This window comes from Alosa sapidissima, chromosome 13 (genome assembly GCF_018492685.1).
Source record: "Alosa sapidissima isolate fAloSap1 chromosome 13, fAloSap1.pri, whole genome shotgun sequence".
Classification (NCBI taxonomy): Eukaryota; Metazoa; Chordata; class Actinopteri; order Clupeiformes; family Clupeidae; genus Alosa; species Alosa sapidissima.
In genome coordinates, this window is record NC_055969.1 from 36228600 (window position 1) to 36252748 (window position 24149).

Consider the following 24149-nt stretch of genomic DNA (forward strand, 5'->3'; position numbering starts at 1 on the left):
CATACATAGAGATGGGCATGGTGTCATCTCAGTTAGCCTATTAGCTGGTTTGATTTGGAATTAAAATAGCCCCACATCATCACATACCCTTCACCATACATAGAGATGGGCATGGTGTCATTTCAGTTAGCCTATTAGCTGGTTTGATTTGGAATTAAAATAGCCCCACATCACATACCCTTCACCATACATAGAGATGGGCATGGTGTCATTTCAGTTAGCCTATTAGCAGTTAGCCTATTAGCAGTTAGCCTATTAGCTGGTTTGATTTGCATTGAGAGATGACCTTACGGAAAGTACCCCATGCCAATATCTAGATATGGTGAAGGGTATGTGATGACTATTTTAATTCCAAAGGCCAACTTATGCACAGCACTGGATGTGTGTGTGTGTGTTTGTGTGTGTGTGTTCAGGAGGGAGGGTCCTACTCACTCGGAGTTGTGCCAAAGGACCCGGTCATCAGTGGACTGCCAGCACCTGCGAGGACAGAGGATCGTTCCGCTTCAGAATCTTCTCTTACAGACATTTCATTTCATTTTATTTCTATTCCACAAGAAACTAACAACACAGGCAGCCTCTCCCCTGGGGGATATGAGCTATAAACACAGTTATTTCTGGATCACTACAGAGAGAGCATCGGAGTCCAACCGAAGGCCTTTTATTTGCCTGACCTGTGGTAGAGGCTGGTACCAGTCACTAGTGGCTCTGATCCGGCCAGTGGCCAAGATCCATGCAAGTCATGTCCAAACAATACTGGTTTGCCACCAAACAATACTGCCCATATATGCTTCAAATGGTTTTAAAAATGTGTCTTGGGGAATCTGATTACAAACACACAGCACTAAATAGAAAATAGGCACCAAGATACATTGGGATTCCATCAGTCAAATCACTTGCCGAGCTGGTCAGAGATGCATCTGAGCACAAATCTCTGGTAACATGTGTTAATGCATCATGAGGTAACGTATGTTAATGCATCATGAGGTAACGTGTGTTAATGCATCATGAGGTAACGTATGTTAATGCATCATGATGCGTCTCCAATAACGAGAGTTCTGATGGATGTTCTAATGTGATGGAGGCGGTAATGAAAAGAACTCACAAATATAAGTAGCACTGCATGTTGTAGCACTGCATGTTGTAGCACTGCATGTTGTAGCACTGCATGTTGTAGCACTGCATGTTGTTGTCTCTGCATGTTGTAGCACTGCATGTTGTGGCACTGCATGTTGTGGCACTGCATGTTGTTGTCACTGCATGTTGTTGTCACTGCATGTTGTAGCACTGCATGTTGTAGCACTGCATGTTGTTGGCACTGCATGTTGTTGGCACTGCATGTTGTGGCACTGCATGTTGTTGTCTCTGCATGTTGTTGTCTCTGCATGTTGTTGTCTCTGCATGTTGTTGTCACTGCATGTTGTAGCACTGCATGTTGTAGCACTGCATGTTGTCACTGCATGGTTCTCACAATGCCAAAGCTTGTTTGTGGTGTGCGCTGCGGATCCACATTAGAACCCTAGAGGCCTTGGAACATTCCAACTGCTGGAATTCTCCTGTACAAGGCCTGTTCTCACCTCCACATTTCATTTGCACTGACTACTGGTCTTATGACGCTTCATTTCTTTATAAAAACCTGGAGGAATAAATCCTTCAACTAGGGCCTTGTGTTTTCCTGTCAAGTAGAGCTGGAGTGAGTAGCAGAGGCCAAGTGGCAAACGTGTTGGAAACTGACCATTTCAGTCCACATCATTGGAAACTGACTATTTCAGTCCACATCATTGGAAACGCAAAAAGCACCAGCTCCTGTGATAAAGTGAAGTTGGTATGCATCTGTTTTACTCAACAGAGAGAAGTGGACACAAATAGATATATCCCTAGAAATAGATATATCCTCTCAGAGCCACTCAGAATATCCACCCAGAGCTGAAGTTCACCTCCAACAATAATTTTAGAATGTGAAATATTCTTCACTGGTGACACCACATCCATTACCAGTGCTGGAAAAATATGCTCCACACCACCACACATCATCGACCACAAATTATCCAACACATGGAGGAATATGCTCCACACCACCACACATCATCGACCACAAATTATCTAACACATGGAGGAATTTACAAAATGCTATTTGGACTCAAAATATGACCACCGCCCAGTCCAGCACATTTTTTCCACAAAAATAAATCACGCTGAAAGGCCTATATGATTCTAACTGTATCACTAAATTGCATTATCCACACTCAATTCTCACTGGTATCTGCTAGACAAAAAGTACCAAAACATGATTAGTTCATAGACTTCACATGTAAAATGCATTTTATACAACCCCACCCCCATCTTGCCTGTTCATAATTCTGAGAAATTCTTGAATTGTGTGCATGTGTGCGTGTACATGTTTATGTTTATGTGTGTGTGGGTGGGTGTGCGTGCTTGTGTGTTTGCCTGCGTATGTGTGTTTGTGCATGTGCATGCATGCGTACATATGTCTACTGTGTGAGTATGTGTCATACGTAGGGTTACTGTGAATGTATGTGTGTGCGTGTGTATCTGTTTATGCACATGTGTGCACATGGAATGGGTTAACATGACCCCTGGAGGCAAACATACGGAAAAAAATTGGTCATCCTAGGCCCTACGGTTCTGAAGATATTCACAGAAAACTGTGTCTGCCCTACCCTCCTTTCGGGGGGGTCCAGTACAGCGGGGGGGCTACAGATCAAAACAAAAAACGATGGTTCCATGCTATCCATGTTGGGTTACATGCCCACCAAGTTTCGTCTACCCCGGTCTTTCAGTGTCCCGGGAATCCTTGACGGAAATTTGGACATGCGAAAAAAAAAAAAAAAAAAAAAAAAGAATCTGACTAAACCTATATGCTTCGCTGCGCGGCGGTCATAAATAGTGAAACCAGAATAAAAAATAAAAAAACATATAAGAGCGATATGCAAGACAATATGAGAGACAGACTCAATCTGATAGACCTTTTTTTATAAACGGTAAACCTTCACTGTATCAAACTGAAGAGCTGAATAACAACTCACCAGTTGAGCTCTGGGAGTTGCCATCCACCGCCGAGGGATGCATTTTTCCCTCCATTTTTAGAACGAAGGAACTTTCTGGAACAGAGCGAGATTGAGGCAAAAGTGAGATGATTGGTCTCCAACAGACCCCAACAGACATTAACGGGTGTGAACCGATCAGAGATTGACACAACAGAAGGGTTATATAAGTGAGCTAGAAATATGAGGTAGTCTTTGGGCCGCGACAGAGACATGCGCCACTATGACCTACTTCAGTTCTGTCCCAATTTTATGAAGCTTGACATGTCGAACAGCAGCCAGAGAATTCTGAAACAACTGCATTTTAGCAGTTTAGCATTTCTCAGGAATGCTACCACAGCTGACGTCTGACTACCCATAACGTTAGCACTGGATTTAAACAATGAAAAATGCTTTTAACAGTGCAAAATACACATTTTGTGAAGGGTGCCAAGACTTTTCACCGTGCCAGTTTGACAGTATTCACTTCCCGCAGCATTTTGGTGGTATTTTGTGTTGAATTTGGGGAAACCAATTGTTGTTTCAGTTGTGTTGAGCTATTGAAATGGTCCTGCTTTGTTTGTTTTCTCAAAAAAAAACAAAAAAAAACAACAAAAAAAAAACTCCAAAAGTACTTAATTTTTTTTGCTTAAAAAACTAAATTTCTAAAGGGGTGACAAGACTTTTGTCAATGACTGAGCCCAGAAGACGTCTCTGGTCTTATACAGAGTTGTACCAGGAAATGTCCTCTATAAGACCACAGGAAATGTCCTCTATAAGACCACAGGAAATGTCCTCTATAACACCAGAGGCATCTTCTGTCCCCAGAGTTGTACCCGAAATTAGAGAAATTCTGAAACTGTTATCTATCTCTCTCTATATACAGTTTATGGAAAAGGAGTGGAAAAGCAGTATATAAATGCACTCCATCTACAATTTAACATATACACACACACACACACACACACACACACTGTATATACTGAAATACACCTGTACAGTACCATGCCTTACCTGAAGGTCCCCGATCAGACCGGCTTGAGGTGTATTTGTTGACATTCTTTTTCTGTTGTGAACGAGGTGACTGCATGTCAAAGGAATGACCTGTGAGAGGACAAACATTTCACACGATCCAATCAGACAGATGCAATATTCACACCAACCATTCAGAGAGAGAATAGAGATTCACATCAACCAATCAGAGAGAACAAAGATTCACACCAACCAATCTGAAGTGGCCATTTTGTCACAGGCGGTGGATTAGACCACCTACCTAGGGGCGTGTGCAGGGCCACATGCTCCTGGTAAGGGTTGAAGTACTTGTACTGCTTCCCACAAAACTCACAGGTGTAACTTCCTGTTTCTGCAAGAAAAGAGCAGAGAAGGCAGATGAGGCTTTAGTGTTACGAGCGACAAACCACTGCACCTCTTCTGGAGCAAAATAATGGATCAACCTGAGATCAGTGCAGTGAGAACATACAAACCACTGCACCTCTTCTGGAGCAAAATAATGGATCAACCTGAGATCAGTGCAGTGAGGACATTAGAGAGTGACATGGGACTTGGGCTGAGGCAAAGGACAGGCTATTTATATTGGGACAGGCTATTTCTTGATGAGAGTTGATGGAAATTGAGAAACACAAGAAAACAAACTCAAAAAATGAACTCAAATTGTATGTTGTCTATATTGGATAATGGTACAGTATGTAAACACAAAACATCAACATACTAGGTCCGATCTTCTGGTAGCCCTCGACCTCTTCCTTTGGCTCCTCCACTGGAATCACATGGTCGTACGGGTCTGATGAAACGCCAAAACAAGAGGAGGAGAGTCACCAAAGACACATGCTGTAATATCAATATCATAACAATCCCATGCTATAATATCAATATCATAACCATCCCATGCTGCAAGAGTGGTGCAAGACGCATTTTCTTTTGCTCAGACAGGATTCCGTTCAAACACTACGTTGCTCTGGTTTTCATCATTTAAACATGTAAGGTATGTCATTAGTCCAAACTGGATTTCCCCTGGGGATCAATAAAGTATCTATCTATCTATCTATCTATCTATCTATCTATCTATCTATTTGAAATAGCTGACGTCCTCTAAAGCAAAAGACAACGACAGCACCCAGTGTCATTATATCCTTGTTGGTTTGTTTGTTTATCTGTAATGTGTAAACTGTTGGTTTATCTGAAATGTGTAAACTGTTGCCAAATACAAATGTAATTGATTAAAATAAAATTTTATGAAACTTAAGGGAGTGACAGAACTGTATTTCAAATGGGTTTGCAATTAATTGGCAAACTGATATACACCCATGAATAAACAAACTGATATACACCCATGAATAAAGATGTAAGCAGTGGGCCACGTCCAGGTACACCACGACATCCTACCATGAACTGGTTTGTTTTCCAAGTGCACGGGGAAAGAGTGCCCTCATCATCCACCGTACACCATGGCATCCCAACATGAACTGGCTGGTTTGGGACAAGGTGTCCTTACCATCTACTGCATGCAGGTCGCGGTGCTCCTGGAAGCAGCTGTAGTACTTGTATTTTTTTCCACAGACATCACAAGTGTAGCGGAAGGAGTCTGTAAACAGACCAACAACATACTACATAACACACCTGTAAACAGACCAACGACTAACGAACAACACTCCACTCTTTAATAAAGACATGGTGCTCGTGCTGATGGCATACTAACCAGAGCCATATAAAATGGAGTTGTCGCAACTCTACCCTTATATGGCTCTGATACTAACTACGCTCCACTCTTTAATAAAGACATGGTACAAAATGTCCCCAATGTCTCATCTGCCAAATAGCAATCAATAACGCTCATTCATATTCCAATATGCAATAAGATTGTTCAGTAATATTCACAGGTAAAAGCAAGAGTGAATAGAATTCAGCAGACCGTTTTATCTAGTGTCGGTGACAGGCAATGTTCACCACACCCCGATATGTCGTTTATATCGCAAACTACAGACATATTCTAATTTGTACAGTCAGGTTAAACTGCTGAGGAATGCTGGGCCAGACTAATGCAACAACACTGGAATACAAACCACTCGGACTTCAAGGTGAATTCACTGTAGCTTTTTATAATTCCCAGCTACAACAGTTTTAGTCTCCTTTAAAAAAATAATAATTTCAAAGGCCCTAAATGGGCCATTTTAATGACATGTTTGAAGAAGGTTTCCTAGGAATACTAGATTAGAGATAAAAATAATTACTATATTTATATCTCTATAAATCTGGCGAGGGACAAATCTTAAACAAAGAAATTGACAAGGCAAGCATGAAGGTAACACACCAGCATAGGTTAACACACCAGGATAGGTTAACCCAGTGTGAAGGTATCACACCAGAATAGGTTAACCCAGTGTAAGGGGTATATAAGTAACTAACAGTGTAAGGGGTATATAAGTAACTAATAATGGAGACTTTTATGCCTTTGTTTTCTGAGGGAAATGAAGCCCTACAACTCTTCTATTAAGTTATTAATTAGAGTGGTACTGTGTGTTATTAATTAGGGCGGTACTGTGTGTCATTAAATAGAGCGGTACTGTGTGTGTGTCATATACTCACTGTTTACTACCGGGGAGGCACCGTCTCCTGAGACACCCTCAGACTCTACAAGGACAGAAATGGAGTTTATCATCATCATCATCATCATCATCATCATAACCTACAAGACATCATCATAATCTACATGACATCCTCATAACCTACATGACATCATCATATCATCATAACCTACAGAAAATAACCTACATGACGTCGTCATAACCTACATGACGTCATAACCTACATGACAAGCTACATGACAGAAAAGGAGTTTATTCATCATAACCTACATGACAAAGTGCATCTTCAGCAGTAACAGCAGTGGTAACATGGAAGATCACGGTCATATTGGCTTATAACTGATATTTAAATCACTGTATGAAATCTGACTAATGTATTTACAATAGAACATAACATACGATCAAATGTATAGTAGCCTGGGAGAACCCAGACAAACCAAATTTGAATTTGCTCTGCAGGTCAGTCTGGCAAAGAGGCCATTGACACCCATTTCCAAAGTTCCAAAACCCCAGGTACCGATCACAATCTTTTATCTGGCATGGGGCAGGCTTTACATGGTGACAAATAGAGCAGTGCAAAACCGGTGGTAGGTTTAAACAGTTATGGATGTGTAAAACAGGGTTAGAGTTATGGATGTGTAAAACAGATTTAGAGTTATGGATGTGTAAACCAGGGTTAGAGATATGGATGTGTATTTTCTTTGGAACGGAGTCAACAACTGCATTTAAAACCTTTGTTTACAAGAAAGATTTAATATGCACTTCTTCATAGCAGCACTCCCATTCAAATCCTAGCAGCACTCCCATTCAAATCATAGCAGCACAGCACTCCCATTCAAATCCTAGCAGCGCTCCCATTCAAATCCTAGCAGCACTCCCATTCAAATCCTAGCAGCACTCCCATTCAAATCCTAGCAGCACTCCCATTCAAATCATAGCAGCACTCCCATTCAAATCCTAGCAGCACTCGCATTCAAATCATAGCAGCACTCCCATTCAAAAGGCTATTTGGCCCGAAAGCGGAAATACGGTCAATCTTAAAGGGGAACATGATGTTATCTCTATTTAAAGGGGAACTTGATGTTATCTCTATTTAAATGGGAACATGATGTTATCTCTATTTAAAGGAGAACTTGATGTTATCTCTATTTAAAGGTGAACTTGGCAACTATTTCAAAGTAATAAACCCGTTTAGAAATCATTTGGATGGTTAAATGACCTGTTCTGGTGAAAATGGTGACTTTCCCCACTGCGCCTAGCGTCCCCAGGCGGAAAACCAACCTTGCAACATTGAGACTACCGTCCCGGAAAGAGAAGTGAGAAACAAGAAACTAGTTTTAAATCGTGTTTCTTACCTTGTAACATCCACATAGTTCTGCCAAACTTATGCTAACCGTTCGCTAGCTTGTAAACAAATCCATGTGCTTTATCGTTACCTTTTCCCACAGTTTGAAATAGCATAATGCACAATTTCTCCAGCAGAGGGGGAAATCCTGCCAAGTTGCCCTTTAAGTGGCGCTTACGTCGTAATTATGCTTTTAAACGAAAGTTTGACTCTGCGGCATTCACAAAAGACCCTAGGCCGCATTTTGGCGACAGTTACGCTTTAAGCACCTGCTGCAGCAGCTTGTGCAGGTTGTGAACACCTGTTCTTCCCTGTGGAAGGTGAACATGCCTCTGACAGATACTATGAGTGATGGTGTGTGTGTGTGTCTCACCTCTGTGTGCCCGAACATGAGTTTGAAAGCAGTTGTAGTACTTGTACTTCTTCCCACAAATTCCACACACATAAGAACCTGCAGAAGAGAACACACACATTCCACACACACATAAGAACCTGCAAAAGAGAACACACACATTCCACACACATAAGAACCTGCAGAAGAGAACACACACATTCCACACACGAGAACCTGCAGAAGAGAACACACACATTCCACACACACATAAGAACCAGCAGAAGAGAACACACACATTCCACACACACATAAGAACCTGCAGAAGAGAACACATTCCACACACAAGCAAGCCATAGTTTCTCTACAGGATTGTATGCTAGACGTATGTTTTTCAGACCACATAACTCCCTAAAAACCTTCACCATAAAACCTAGACTACATGCACCTCAACGTTTGCAGTTCTGCGCTACTTTACCTGAAGTTTCTCAGTTGCCAGTTATCAAATACAAGGGCTGTAGCCTAAAAGGTGGAGAAAGGTGGACACACACACACATATACTGTATATCTATATATATCTATATCTCTATATATCTATATCTCTATATATATATATATATATCTATATCTCTATATATCTATATATATATATATATATATATATATATATATATATATATATATATATATATATATATATACACACACACACACACACACTGTATATCTATATCTCATATGCTGAAGTATGGTATTTCTGAAGTATTAAAGATAAAAAAGGAAACATAACAACAAGAACTGTACAAAACCGAAAACCGTGATATGAACCGAACCTACCAATCACAGACATATGAGGAATGTGTACTTCCCCCAAATGGGAAAACCATCACCACCATCACCACCACCAGCATTTACACTGCAAAAACTGCTCATCTAACAAAATCTAACCAAGTGTTATTAATCTTATAGCAATATAAAAAAAACTAGTTGGTATTGTTTTCAGTATAAAAAGAGACTTACCTAGCGCTTTCTTGTGAAATCATTTGACTTAATTTAAAAAAAAAAAATTGACTTATTTTAAGACCTCTCATCTTGAAAACAAGCAAATTTGTCTGCCAGTGCGTTAAGCAAATTTGTCCTAAAAACAAGCAAATTTGTCTGCCAGTGCGTTGAGCAAATTTGTCTTGATAAGGCTCTTTAAAATAAGTTAAAGTCTTCTTAAATTAAGTCAAAATGATCTTTTGGGAGTGTGCTAGGTAAGTCTTTTCATACTAAAAACAATACCAAATAGATTTTTTTATCTTAATATAAGATCAATAACACTTGGTTAGAATTCATTTTTTGCAGTGTACACAATTCAGCTCGCCTGGGAATATCGTTTATAACTTCTGCAGCTGCAACTATAAGTCCAACTCTGTGAGAAACAGACGCAAAACCAAGACAGGAAGCCAGCGCAGATATTTTGGTTAAGTTCACTAAGGGGACTTTCTGTTTTACTGTACAATGATGTCATTTGCAAAAGCACTTCCTGTCGGCCATTTAAGGCCAGATCCTGCCCAGTGAAGCTGGCATACCGTTTAGCACTTCCTCTCCCTGCGTTGGCCAGCGTGCTGTTTCACCACCAGGCTACCCGCCCTCACGCTGGGTACTGTGAGTCTGCAAGCACCCGGTAGCAGGGTTCAGGATGCATTAATACACACGTACGCTGGGTAGCAGGGTTCAGGATGCATTAATACACACGTACGCTGGGTAGCAGGGTTCAGGATGCATTAATACACACGTACGCTGGGTAGCAGGGTTCAGGATGCATTAATGGACATGTCAACTGAAGTGATCCAATAAGGAAGAATATAGACAGACTACTTTCGCCATTTTCCCCTTCAGCAGTTTGTGTGTGAAATCGGCGCTTGGCAGGTAAATATTTAGGCGTCACAATTCAGCCAAAGAATTTAACATATGGCAGTTTTATCTTTCCTCATTTCAACATCAGTGACTTTCTTTCTGCAAGGTCTTGTTGAACTCTGGTAGCATACTGCATGCGCGAGCGCGCACACACACACACACACACACACACACACACACACAAATATGCCTGGAGATATGACTAAATACTAAATGGGGAAACAAATACAAATGATCTAGTTTGGTTTGTGAAGTAGTTGTTTTGTCAACAGTCCTGTGAAGTGTAAAATCTTTCATTTCAGGGATTTTAAAACACATTTGTTTATGATTGCATGACCCAGAAAAACATGTTAAGCCAACCCAAACCAATAAACAGCACATTTGGAAAAACTAAAATATGAACCGATAAACTAAATGCTAATTGACAGCAGTGCTACATGCTACACCTTTCAGTGCCATGCAGAGGTGAAGAGCTCTCCATCCATCGCTAATGTGCCAGGGCGACTCAAGCACAACAACCCCCGACAAGTAGGCTGCCCACTGAGCTACCTCACAACCACTACATTACACTCTATTACAGGCTCCAGAACAAAATCAAATATGCAGCTCCTACATGTGTGTGTAGGAGCAACTCCCATTTCCACAAATTCTTAATCGTTCACTATGAGCATCATCATTAAACTAGCACTACATGCTAATGTCTGCAGGTTCATCCCTTTAAACTAGCACTACATGCTAATGTCTGCAGGTTCATCCCTTTAAACTAGCACTATATGCTAATGTCTGCTAGCCTGGCGGGCCATCCTATATCATTGAAATGTATAGTCTGGAATCTACCCATTCACCTCGCTTAATCCAACGGGCGGGCAGAGAATTGTCTTTCAAACTGCCTAGGCATGCAATAGGCCAGTGCTACGACCAATCAGAACTGGCCTATTGCTTTCAAAGAAAAGTACAAGTCCACCTCCTCCAAAGTTGACGCCAACGCCGATTCAAACAACCGCTCTTCATTCGCCATGGCAACCTTCCTTGTTGTTCACCGTCGCAGGAGTTAAGCCCACTTTAAGACTATCTAACAAAATAGAGCGCTGTGATTGGATGACGTCCACGGCGTCAGCCAATAGAAATCCCTATGGTGTGCTACTAGACGTACAGGCTGAGCAAATTAATTTGCCGCCGCTAGGGTGCGTCTAGATTTCTAGGCTAAATGTCTGCAGGTTCATCCCTTTAAACTAGCACTACATGCTAATGTCTGCAGGTTCACCCCTTTAAACTAGCACTACAAGCTAATGTCTGCAGGTTCATCCCTTTTATGAATACATCTACACGCACGCACGCGCACACACATAGAAAGAGACACACAATTGCCAGTTTCTTAAGGAGTCCTGATTGGTTGAAAGTGTCACATGATGAGGAAAGTGTAGTAGCGGATAGCAGGAGGCCCAGAGGGATGCCATGCCAGTACATATCTGCTCATTAACACACACACACAGTAGCGGATAACAGTAGGCGCAGAGGGACATTTTCATGCCAGTACATATCTGCTCATTAACACACACACACACAGTAGCGGATAACAGTAGGCGCAGAGGGACATTTTCATGCCAGTACATATCTGCTCATTAAAGAATATGGCTTCAGCATACTCATTAAAGTACAAGAGAATCCTAGTAATAGACCCATGTAAAATTGTTTATCTAGATAAGTGGCATTTACTGCTAATTACGACCATCATGACAGTCAAAACCTCCCAATATGAGCATTACATTAAAGTTTCAGTCCAATATATCGGCCAATCAACCGCACCACTCTCTGGATCAGTCCAAAATATCGGCCAATCAACCACACCGCTCTCTGACTGTAGTGCTCTGGAGCAACAAAGTTGATTGTACGGTCCAAGACACTATCTCTGTTTTCTATTTACTGAGCCTGGGCTATGCAGGAACAATGGAGTCATTTGTGTGTGTGTGTGTGTGTGTAGACAGCAAGAGGAGAATTTCTGACCTCCATGGAAACTGGACTATGATCAGGGACTGCCGCTTCTATTCGGAGTAGACCAGTCAGCTAAAACAGTATATTTTGCATAGTTCAGACATCACGGCACATGGTAAGGAGCCTACAGTAAATATTTAGTCATCTCAACATGAGCCTTTTGTGTGTGCATGTGTGTGTGTGCGTGTGTGTCTGTAATCTCATCTGTGTGTATCTACTGTAGTGTAGGGCAGCAACAATTAATTGATTCATTGTTAATAGTTAACAATTTAATCAATTAATCACTACTTGATTAATCAGCTTGAGTAATTTCTGAGGAACCAAAGGCTCAGATTCCTGCTCCTCACAGCTTACGCTCCTCACAGCTTACGCTCCTCACACCTCACGCTCCTCACACCTTACGCTCCTCACAGCTTACGCTCCTCACAGCTTACGCTCCTCACACCTCACGCTCCTCACACCTTACGCTCCTCACAGCTTACGCTCCTCACACCTCACGCTCCTCACACCTTACGCTCCTCACAGCTTACGCTCCTCACACCTCACGCTCCTCACACCTTACGCTCCTCACGCCTCAAAGGTTACGCTCCTCACAGCTTACGCTCCTCACAGCTTACGCTCCTCACAGCTTACGCTCCTCACAACTCACACCTTACGCTCCTCACACCTCACGCTCCTCACAACTCACACCTTACGCTCCTCACAACTCACACCTTACGCTCCTCACAACTCACACCTTACGCTCCTCACACCTCACACTCCTCACACCTTACGCACCTCACACCTTACGCTCCTCACAACTCACACCTTACGCTCCTCACACCTTACACCTTACGCTCCTCACAACTCACACCTTACGCTCCTCACACCTTACGCTCCTCACACCTCACACTCCTCACACCTTACGCACCTCACACCTTACGCTCCTCACAACTCACACCTTACGCTCCTCACACCTTACACCTTACGCTCCTCACAACTCACACCTTACGCTCCTCACACCTTACGCACCTCACACCTTACGCTCCTCACAACTCACACCTTACGCTCCTCACACCTTACACCTTACGCTCCTCACAACTCACACCTTACGCTCCTCACACCTCACGCTCCTCACAACTCACACCTTACGCTCCTCACAACTCACACCTTACGCTCCTCACAACTCACACCTTACGCTCCTCACAACTCACACCTTACGCTCCTCACACCTCACACTCCTCACACCTTACGCACCTCACACCTTACGCTCCTCACAACTCACACCTTACGCTCCTCACACCTTACACCTTACGCTCCTCACAACTCACACCTTACGCTCCTCACATCTTACGCTCCTCACACCTCACACTCCTCACACCTTACGCACCTCACACCTTACGCTCCTCACAACTCACACCTTACGCTCCTCACACCTCACACCTTACGCTCCTCACACCTCACACCTTACGCTCCTCACAACTTACGCTCCTCACACCTTACGCTCCTCATACCTCACACCTTACGCTCCTCACACCTCACGCTCCTCACACCTTACGCTCCTCACACCTTACGCTCCTCACACCTTACGCTCCTCACGCTCCTCACACCTCACAGTTTACGCTCCTCACACCTTACGCTCCTCACACCTCACACCTCACGCTCCTCACACCTCACACCTCACGCTCCTCACAACTCACACCTTACGCTCCTCACAACTCACACCTTACGCTCCTCACAACTCACACCTTACGCTCCTCACACCTCACACTCCTCACACCTTACGCTCCTCACACCTTACGCTCCTCACACCTCACACCTTACGCTCCTCACACCTTACGCTCCTCACACCTCACACCTTACGCTCCTCACACCTCACACCTTACGCTCCTCACAACTTACGCTCCTCACACCTTACGCTCCTCATACCTCACACCTTACGCTCCTCACACCTCACGCTCCTCACACCTTACGCTCCTCACACCTTACGCTCCTCACACCTTACGCTCCTCACGCTCCTCACACCTCACAGTTTACGCTCCTCACACCTTACGCTCCTCACACCTCACACCTTACGCTCCTCACACCTCACACCTCACGCTCCTCACAACTCACACCTTACGCTCCTCACAACTCACACCTTACGCTCCTCACACCTCACACTCCTCACACCTTACGCTCCTCACACCTTACGCTCCTCACACCTCACAGTTTACGCTCCTCACACCTCACGCTCCTCACACCTTACGCTCCTCACACCTCACGCTCCTCACACCTTACGCTCCTCACACCTCACACCTTACGCTCCTCACACCTCACACCTTACGCTCCTCACACCTTACGCTCCTCACACCTCACGCTCCTCACACCTCACAGTTTACGCTCCTCACAGCTTACGCTCCTCACACCTTACGCTCCTCACATCTTACGCTCCTCACACCTTACGCTCCTCACAACTCACACCTTACGCTCCTCACACCTCACACCTTACGCTCCTCACACCTCACACCTTACGCTCCTCACAGCTTCCGCTCCTCACAGCTTACGCTCCTCATACCTCACACCTTACGCTCCTCACACCTTACGCTCCTCACGCTCCTCACACCTCACAGTTTACGCTCCTCACACCTTACGCTCCTCACACCTCACACCTCACACCTCACGCTCCTCACACCTTACGCTTCTCACACCTTACGCTCCTCACACCTCACGCTCCTCACACCTCACATCTTACGCTCCTCACACCTCACGCTCCTCACACCTTACGCTCCTCACACCTTACGCTCCTCACACCTCACACCTTACGCTCCTCACACCTCACACCTTACGCTCCTCACACCTCACGCTCCTCACACCTTACGCTCCTCACGCTCCTCACAGTTTACGCTCCTCACAGCTTACGCTCCTCACACCTCACGCTCCTCACACCTCACGCTCCTCACACCTTACGCTCCTCACACCTTACGCTCCTCACACCTTACGCTCCTCACGCTCCTCACAGTTTACGCTCCTCACACCTCACGCTCCTCACACCTTACGCTCCTCACACCTCACACCTTACGCTCCTCACACTCCTCACAGCTTACGCTCCTCACACCTTACGCTCCTCACACCTTACGCTCCTCACACCTCACACCTTACGCTCCTCACACCTTACGCTCCTCACGCTCCTCACACCTCACACCTTACGCTCCTCACACCTCACGCTCCTCACACCTTACGCTCCTCACACCTCACACCTTACGCTCCTCACACCTTACGCTCCTCACACCTCACGCTCCTCACAACTCACACCTTACGCTCCTCACACCTCACACCTTACGCTCCTCACACTCCTCACAGCTTACGCTCCTCACACCTTACGCTCCTCATACCTCACACCTTACGCTCCTCACACCTTACGCTCCTCACACCTCACGCTCCTCACACCTTACGCTCCTCACGCTCCTCACACCTCACAGTTTACGCTCCTCACACCTTACGCTCCTCACACCTCACACCTTACGCTCCTCACACCTCACACTCCTCACACCTCACTCTCCTCACACCTCACGCTCCTCACACCTCACACCTTACGCTCCTCACACCTCACGCTCCTCACACCTCACAGTTTACGCTCCTCACAGCTTACGCTCCTCACACCTTACGCTCCTCACATCTTACGCTCCTCACACCTCACACCTTACGCTCCTCACAACTCACACCTTACGCTCCTCACACCTCACACCTTACGCTCCTCACACCTCACGCTCCTCACACCTCACACTCCTCACAGCTTACGCTCCTCACACCTTACGCTCCTCACGCTCCTCACACCTCACAGTTTACGCTCCTCACACCTTACGCTCCTCACACCTCACGCTCCTCACACCTCACGCTCCTCACACCTTACGCTCCTCACACCTCACGCTCCTCACACCTCACGCTCCTCACACCTTACGCTCCTCACAACTCACACCTTACGCTCCTCACACCTCACGCTCCTCACAACTCACATCTTACGCTCCTCACACCTCACGCTCCTCACACCTTACGCTCCTCACACCTTACGCTCCTCACACCTCACACCTTACGCTCCTCACACCTCACGCTCCTCACACCTCACACCTTACGCTCCTCACACCTTACGCTCCTCACACCTCACGCTCCTCACACCTTACGCTCCTCACGCTCCTCACAGTTTACGCTCCTCACACCTCACGCTCCTCACACCTCACGCTCCTCACACCTCACGCTCCTCACAGCTCACGCTCCTCACAGCTTACGCTCCTCACAGCTTACGCTCCTCACACCTCACGCTCCTCACACCTCACACCTTACGCTCCTCACACTCCTCACAGCTTACGCTCCTCACACCTTACGCTCCTCATACCTCACACCTTACGCTCCTCACACCTTACGCTCCTCACACCTCACACCTTACGCTCCTCACGCTCCTCACACCTCACAGTTTACGCTCCTCACACCTTACGCTCCTCACACCTTACGCTCCTCACGCTCCTCACACCTCACAGTTTACGCTCCTCACACCTTACGCTCCTCACACCTCACGCTCCTCACAACTCACACCTTACGCTCCTCACACCTCACACCTTACGCTCCTCACACCTCACACCTTACGCTCCTCACACCTCACGCTCCTCACACCTCACGCTCCTCACACCTTACGCTCCTCACGCTCCTCACAGTTTACGCTCCTCACACCTCACGCTCCTCACACCTCACGCTCCTCACACCTCACGCTCCTCACAGCTCACGCTCCTCACAGCTTACGCTCCTCACAGCTTACGCTCCTCACACCTCACGCTCCTCACACCTCACACCTTACGCTCCTCACACTCCTCACAGCTTACGCTCCTCACACCTTACGCTCCTCATACCTCACACCTTATGCTCCTCACACCTTACGCTCCTCACACCTCACACCTTACGCTCCTCACACCTTACGCTCCTCACGCTCCTCACACCTCACAGTTTACGCTCCTCACACCTTACGCTCCTCACACCTTACGCTCCTCACGCTCCTCACACCTCACAGTTTACGCTCCTCACACCTTACGCTCCTCACACCTCACGCTCCTCACACCTCACGCTCCTCACACCTTACGCTCCTCACACCTCACGCTCCTCACAACTCACACCTTACGCTCCTCACACCTCACACCTTACGCTCCTCACACCTCACGCTCCTCACACCTCACGCTCCTCACGCTCCTCACACCTCACGCTCCTCACAACTCACGCTCCTCACAACTCACGCTCCTCACAACTCACACCTTACGCTCCTCACACCTTACGCTCCTCACACCTCACGCTCCTCACAACTCACACCTTACGCTCCTCACACCTCACACCTTACGCTCCTCACACCTCACGCTCCTCACAGCTTACGCTCCTCACACCCCTCACACCTCACGCTCCTCACACCTCACGCTCCTCACAGCTTACGCTCCTCACAGCTTATGCTCCTCACACCTCACACTCCTCACAGCTTACGCTCCTCACACCTCACGCTCCTCACACCTTACGCTCCTCACACCTTACAGCTTACGTTCCTCACACCTTACGCTCCTCACACCTCACGCTCCTCACACCTCACGCTCCTCACACCTTACGCTCCTCACACCTTACAGTTTACGTTCCTCACACCTCACGCTCCTCACACCTCACGCTCCTCACACCTCACGCTCCTCACACCTCACGCTCCTCACACCTTACGCTCCTCACACCTCACGCTCCTCACAGCTTACGCTCCTCACACCTCACGCTCCTCACACCTTACGCTCCTCATACCTCACAGCTTACGCTCCTCACACCTCACGCTCCTCACAGCTTACGCTCCTCACACCTTACGCTCCTCACACCTTACGCTCCTCACACCTCACGCTCCTCACACCTCACGCTCCTCACACCTTACGCTCCTCACACCTCACGCTCCTCACACCTCACGCTCCTCACAGCTTACGCTCCTCACACCTCACGCTCCTCACAGCTCACACCTCACGCTCCTCACACCTCACGCTCCTCACACCTCACGCTCCTCACACCTCACGCTCCTCACACTACGTGTTGCTCTGCTCAGCTGCATGACCTGCAGATCTCTGCCGTGTGGACAAAACCAGACATTTGAAGACGCCATCTCAACGTTTAGGAGACACTAGTCCACATTTGTTCACTATTTTATAGCCTTTTTGTGAAGTCGTATGGAGTATTTTATAGCCTTTTTGTGAAGTCGTGTGCAGTATTTTATAGCGTTTTTGTGAAGTCGTGTGGAGTATGTTATAGCGTTGACGCACGGCATACCCTGAGCCTGGGCGCTCCGCGAGCCGCCGATGACCACGCAGATCTCGGCCGGCGGGCCACTCTCGCTAGCCTTGCCGTTGCTGGCGGGCGTGGGCGTTGCCGTGGGAACAGGTGTGGGCGTGGCGGGGGTGGTGACCGGCTCAGTCTTGATGGCGGATGGGGACGGCGAGGGAGTGGGCGTGTCCTGTGTGCTGGCCGCCTCCCCCTGGTCCAGGCCCGGGTTGGGGACCTCCTGAGCACTCATGCTGCCCCCTCCACCACACTCACACAAGAGCCACTACTGGGCCAGCTGGAGGAGAGAGGGAGAGAGAGAGAGAGAGAGAAAGGCAAAAGACACAATATTCTGATCAAACCTTTGATGTGGGGACTGGACCCAGATGACCCAGCCAAATCAACACACATATCTGAAGAGGGGGGGGGGGGGGGGGGGGGGGGCACCAACACACATATTTGATGGGGGGGGGGGGGGGGCAAAGAACATTTACAACAAACTCATTATTCCAGTTTCTGAAAAGAATTTTGGAGAATTTGAAGGTTAGAGCAGGAGATGTGAACAGAGGGGGGAGAACACAGTACATACACAGTGCTGTGAGAACAGGATGGACACACACACACACACACACACACACACACACACAGTGCTTCAGGAAAGGTTTGATTTGAGGTCCTGCATGCACCATTTTGTTTGCAATATGGCTTCTCACACACACACACACCACACACAGACTGTGCATAGCCTACTGCAATATGGCGTCTCTTCATCATTCCACAGACTGTGTATAGTCTACTATTACAAGACTAAGGAAGAGGAGTTTGTATGTCAGGACCACCAATCATATCCAGACACCACACCAGAGCATGTGAGACTTTGAGTAATACCGCTCAACTCTCCTATAAAACCTACCAATCAGAGGATGAGGCAACACTCCTAAATATGGAGCAAGAGAACATGAACAAAAATGATACTGAGCTTTGGAAAAAGACCCATGGCAGTGACTAGGATTACTAAAACAAGACTCTATACCAGAGACCCCTGGCAGTGACTAGTATCACTAAAACAATAAAAGTTTAAAGCAGCTATATGCAATCGTGACTAGCTATTAGCAATGAGCCCATGCTCCAGACTGGGGGCAGATGAGACTGGGGACAGTGCATCACTACTAGAGATGAGACTGGGGGCAGTGCATCACTATTAGAAATGAGACTGGGGGCAGTGCATCACTACTAGAGATGAGACTGGGGGCAGTGCATTACTAGAGATAATAGATAGATAGATAAGATACTTTATTGATCCCTAGGGGAAATTCAAGATGAGACTGGGGGCAGTGTATCACTACTAGAGATGAGACTGGGGGCAGTGTATCACTACTAGAGATGCGTGTATCACTACTAGAGATGCATCACTGAGTGTAGCCGACGTCCATAATCACATAGTGGCAGTTGACTAATAGCTGCTCCTGTGCATTTAGGCTAACTGAAATAAAACCATGCCAATCTCTAGGTATGGTGAAGGGTATGTGATGATGTGGGGCTGTTTTAATTCCTAAGGCAAAGGGAACTTTATCAGGATGCATAGTATCATGGATCCATGAAATAACTGGCTTTTAAAAATAAAAATGTACCTGCCTCTATGGGAATTTAACAATACAAACAAACAATACTTACAACATGTATTTATTTATGATACATTATTCATTCACAAAGAAAACTGGTGGATATGTCCTCATTTATTTTACTTAAGGCATTGAGATCAATTTCCAAAAGATGATTTCATATTCCTCTTTTTAGTCAACTTTAGCAGAGGTGCCGATACTGTTGGAGGGTACTGTATAACGAATGTAAAATATATGAGTTTTGGGCCGAGTCCACGATATTCAAATTTTTTCAGATGCAAATTATTTTTTTATGTGAGTGTAGCATACAATAAAAAAGTTACTGTAATAGCAAAATAATAACAGTTTGTATAAATAACTGCATTGCATCAAAGGCTTGACTATTTTCTGACCAAAGCACTTTTTTGAAGTTCTGTCAAAAAAAGCAACAAAAAAGCAAAGCCTAGCCTAAAGCCCAAAGCTGTCTACAACAACCAGCATGAGTACAGCGTATTGAAACAACACGTTCTAATAGATCATCTACAACAACCAGCATGAGTACAGAGTACTGAAACAACACATTCTAATATACCATCTACAACAACCACCATGAGTATTGAGTACTGAAACACACGTTCTAATAGATCATCTACAACAACCAGCATGAGTACAGAGTACTGAAACAACACATTCTAATATACCATCTACAACAACCACCATGAGTATTGAGTACTGAAACACACGTTCTAATATACCATCTACAACAACCATCCATTTCAACCATTTCAAGTAGTACGTGTTGGCAACAATATCTCAAGCAGCATCACACTGAGCACAGGGGCCCCCCAAGGCTGCATGCTCAGTCCGCTGCTCTTCACCCTGCTGACGCATGACTGCACGGCAACCTACAGCAACAACCACATAGTGAAATTTGCTGACCACACAACTCTGGTGGGTCTCATCACCAAGGCCGACGAGACTCAATACAGGTTGGAGGTCGACCTTCTGACCACGTGGTGCAGGGACAACAACCTCCTGCTGAACGTCAGCAAGACCAAGGAGATTGTTGTTGACTTCCGTAGAGGTCACACCCAACACCTGCCACTGACCATCGACGGTGCTGTGGTGGAGAGAGTGAGCAGCACCAAATTCCTGGGGGTGCACATCAGTGAAAACCTCTCCTGGACCACCAACACTGCATCACTGGCGAAGAAAGCTCAGCGCCGCCTGTACTTCCTGCAGAAACTCAGGCGAGCAAGTGCTCCACCAGCCATCATGACCACATTCTACCGAGGCACCATTGAGAGCATCCTCTCCAGCTGTATCGCTGTGTGGGGCGGAAGCTGCACTGAACAGGAAAGCCCTGCAGCACATAGTGAACATAGCTGGAAGGATTATTGGTGCTTCACTACCCTCCCTGAAGGACATTTACACCTCCCACTTCACCCGCAAGGCGACCACAATTGTGAGTGATGCAAGTCACCCCGCTTACAATTTGTTTGATCTACTGCCCTCTGGGAAGAGGTACAGAAGCCTGCACTCCCGCACCACCAGACTCACCAACAGCTTCATACACCAGGCTGTTAGGATCCTGAACTCTCTCCCCCTCCACCCTCAGCTACATAACATCCTGGACTTTTAGACCCACAATGGCTGCCTTGCACTACTCCACTTGTACACTTGCAACTTGTTGTTGTTGTCCTGAACACTTCTGAACACACTTCTGCTGCTCTTACATAACTTGCACCACTATGCCACTTGCATACTTAGGTCAAACAAAACTACCTCAGCCATTTATTGGCCTGACTTTTGCACTATTATATTGACTGTCTACTGTATGCACAATTTCTACCAAATTTTGCAGCTCTTATTTCTTCATTGTATGTGCCTTCTTATTTTTACTTTTTATATTGTTTGCTTGAATGTTATGTTTGTCTGTGGACCTAATTGGCAAAATATGTCGTCTCTACCGTGGGATAGTAGGAAACGCAATTTCGATCTCTTTGTATGTCTTGACATGTGAAGAAATTGACAATAAAGCAGACTTTGACTTTGACTTTGAATCATCATGAGTACAGAGTACTGAAACAACACGTTCTGATAGATCATCTCTACTGTCCGATGGCAGGTTTGGTTTGGGGATCAGGGTTGCTCTGAAACAGACATGGGCTTGGTTTGGTCAGTGCTCCTCTTACTCAAGCTCTCTCTCTAACGCAGTTAGAGTATGTATCTATGTATGTATGCATGCATGTATGTATGTACAGTGGGTCCCCGTTAAGTTTGGACGGGTTCCTTCATGAATCACGCACCCCATTTTCTCAGCAGAAATGGCACAAAATGCACTTGGGTGCCACTACTATTTTTGATGCGACTGACTTACTGCTTCCATGACGCAGCGGGGGCACGGGAACTTAAATTGATCACGGTAGTTTAAGCTTACACTTGACAAAACATTCTAATATGAAAATGTAGATGCAATTGTTGTAAAATGGTGCAGCTCCTTTAAGAAAGCACCGTGTGCAGGGATGGAGAGAGAGAAAGCGAGAGGGGATAGGCCTACAGTAGGCTATGTGTGTTAGAACTTAGCGTGTGGAAAAAGTACGTGCTGTTGAGACTGGAGCGAGTCATATTCAAAATAATGCAAAAAAAAGCAATTATCCTCATTCATTGCAACCAATGCCTGCTTGCCGACGTTCAAACGAAAAATATATCAAAGCACCTTTTGCGTTTGAATGTAGCACAAAAAAATGTTTAAACAGCTGGACAAATGATTTAGCTAATTGATGATATAACCTGTACACCAGCAATTGTTGAACATTTACCTGTACAAGTACATTGACAGTAGCCCAGCCTAACAGCATGTTGTAGGCCTACTGTAGAAATTTCACTTAAATTGCAACCGCAACATGCCTGCTTGCCAACGTTCAAACGACAACGAAAAAGATAATAAAACAACAAGAGGGTTGAGTCTGAATGACACTGAGTTTTTAGACACTGAGTTTTTGTAGTTAAGAAATATTTTCGTATAAAAAAAATGGTCAATGGTCTCCTTCACTGACGCCTATGGAAAAGGCTTAACGTCCCAAAACAACGATCAATGATCATCAAATTTCTCTCTCACATTGCTCCTCATAACCATCTACAAAAAAGTGTTTTTTCTTTTCTTTTTGAGCACATCCGAATCCCAGGACATAACACACTGGACCTTATAATAGGCTCGAGATATAATTCCAAAGGGGGCAGATAGGGGCCACTGCACTTAAAACTTAAAAAGATGAAGCTTTCCGAACTTTGAAATTGCGATCAGTGACTGGCATCGGGTGAACGAAGCTTTTCGAAGTTGAACAGGCTATTAAAAACTATTTGCGCACCTCCATGTCACAGGAGAGACTGGGCTCTCCCTTCTATGAAAAAGACGTTAGGCCAGTTTGCAGGTAGCCTATGATTTCATTGCTGAGTTTGCGGCAAAGCAAGAAATGTTTTTTTTTCCTGAGTCAGGATATGGCGAGTCAGTGTCATTTATTTGTCCAATGTTAGCCTATAGATACAGACCAGTACATCTTATCAATAGTTTGAATGTCGTGTGTGTTTCTGCTCATTGACAAATACCGTTCAGCACAATGATTCATGCCCAATTAATTCCCCCTGTTAAAGTGTTCGCCTTTGTTACACTATTTGGTTTCGTGATGTAGCCTATGATAAACACCATATGGCAAAATATGTGACTCAGCTAATGTTATAGGCTATACAATTGAATTTCCCCTCTTAAAGGCAAGCTGGTGTAGCTTATTAGACTAGGCTACTATTAAAATACACCGACGGTAGCCTTGGCTATGTGTAAAGTAAGCTATCGCATGATTTCATGCACGTAAGTGAAAAGGGCCTTGCATCTGTCAAGTTCGCACAGGGCCTCGCATCCCCTTGCGACGGCCCTGCAGCTCCTCCTAAGACAGTGAGGAAAAAGTAAAAATACGCGATAAACCCGGGAAAAGTTGACAGGTTTGTTTCGGTCCCGGTGATGCATCAATAAATTGTTGGGACTGGGGAGGGTCATGCGTTTTT

General features: G+C 45.6%; 1 protein-coding gene across 1 annotated transcript in view; it reads right to left on the reverse strand.

Annotated features, from left to right (window-relative positions):
• The window catches only part of znf618 (zinc finger protein 618), a 48671-nt gene that overhangs the window by 11960 nt on the left and 12562 nt on the right, over positions 1-24149 (reverse strand). Inside the window, exons 3-11 of the mRNA XM_042059507.1 lie at positions 18496-18784; positions 8362-8439; positions 6645-6689; positions 5554-5643; positions 4771-4842; positions 4267-4404; positions 4056-4145; positions 3045-3119; positions 433-477 (exon numbers count right to left, since the gene is read on the reverse strand). Of these exons, the coding sequence (XP_041915441.1) occupies positions 433-477; positions 3045-3119; positions 4056-4145; positions 4267-4404; positions 4771-4842; positions 5554-5643; positions 6645-6689; positions 8362-8439; positions 18496-18739 (877 nt within the window). The 5' untranslated portion in view covers positions 18740-18784. The remainder of the gene's footprint in view (positions 1-432; positions 478-3044; positions 3120-4055; positions 4146-4266; positions 4405-4770; positions 4843-5553; positions 5644-6644; positions 6690-8361; positions 8440-18495; positions 18785-24149) is intronic.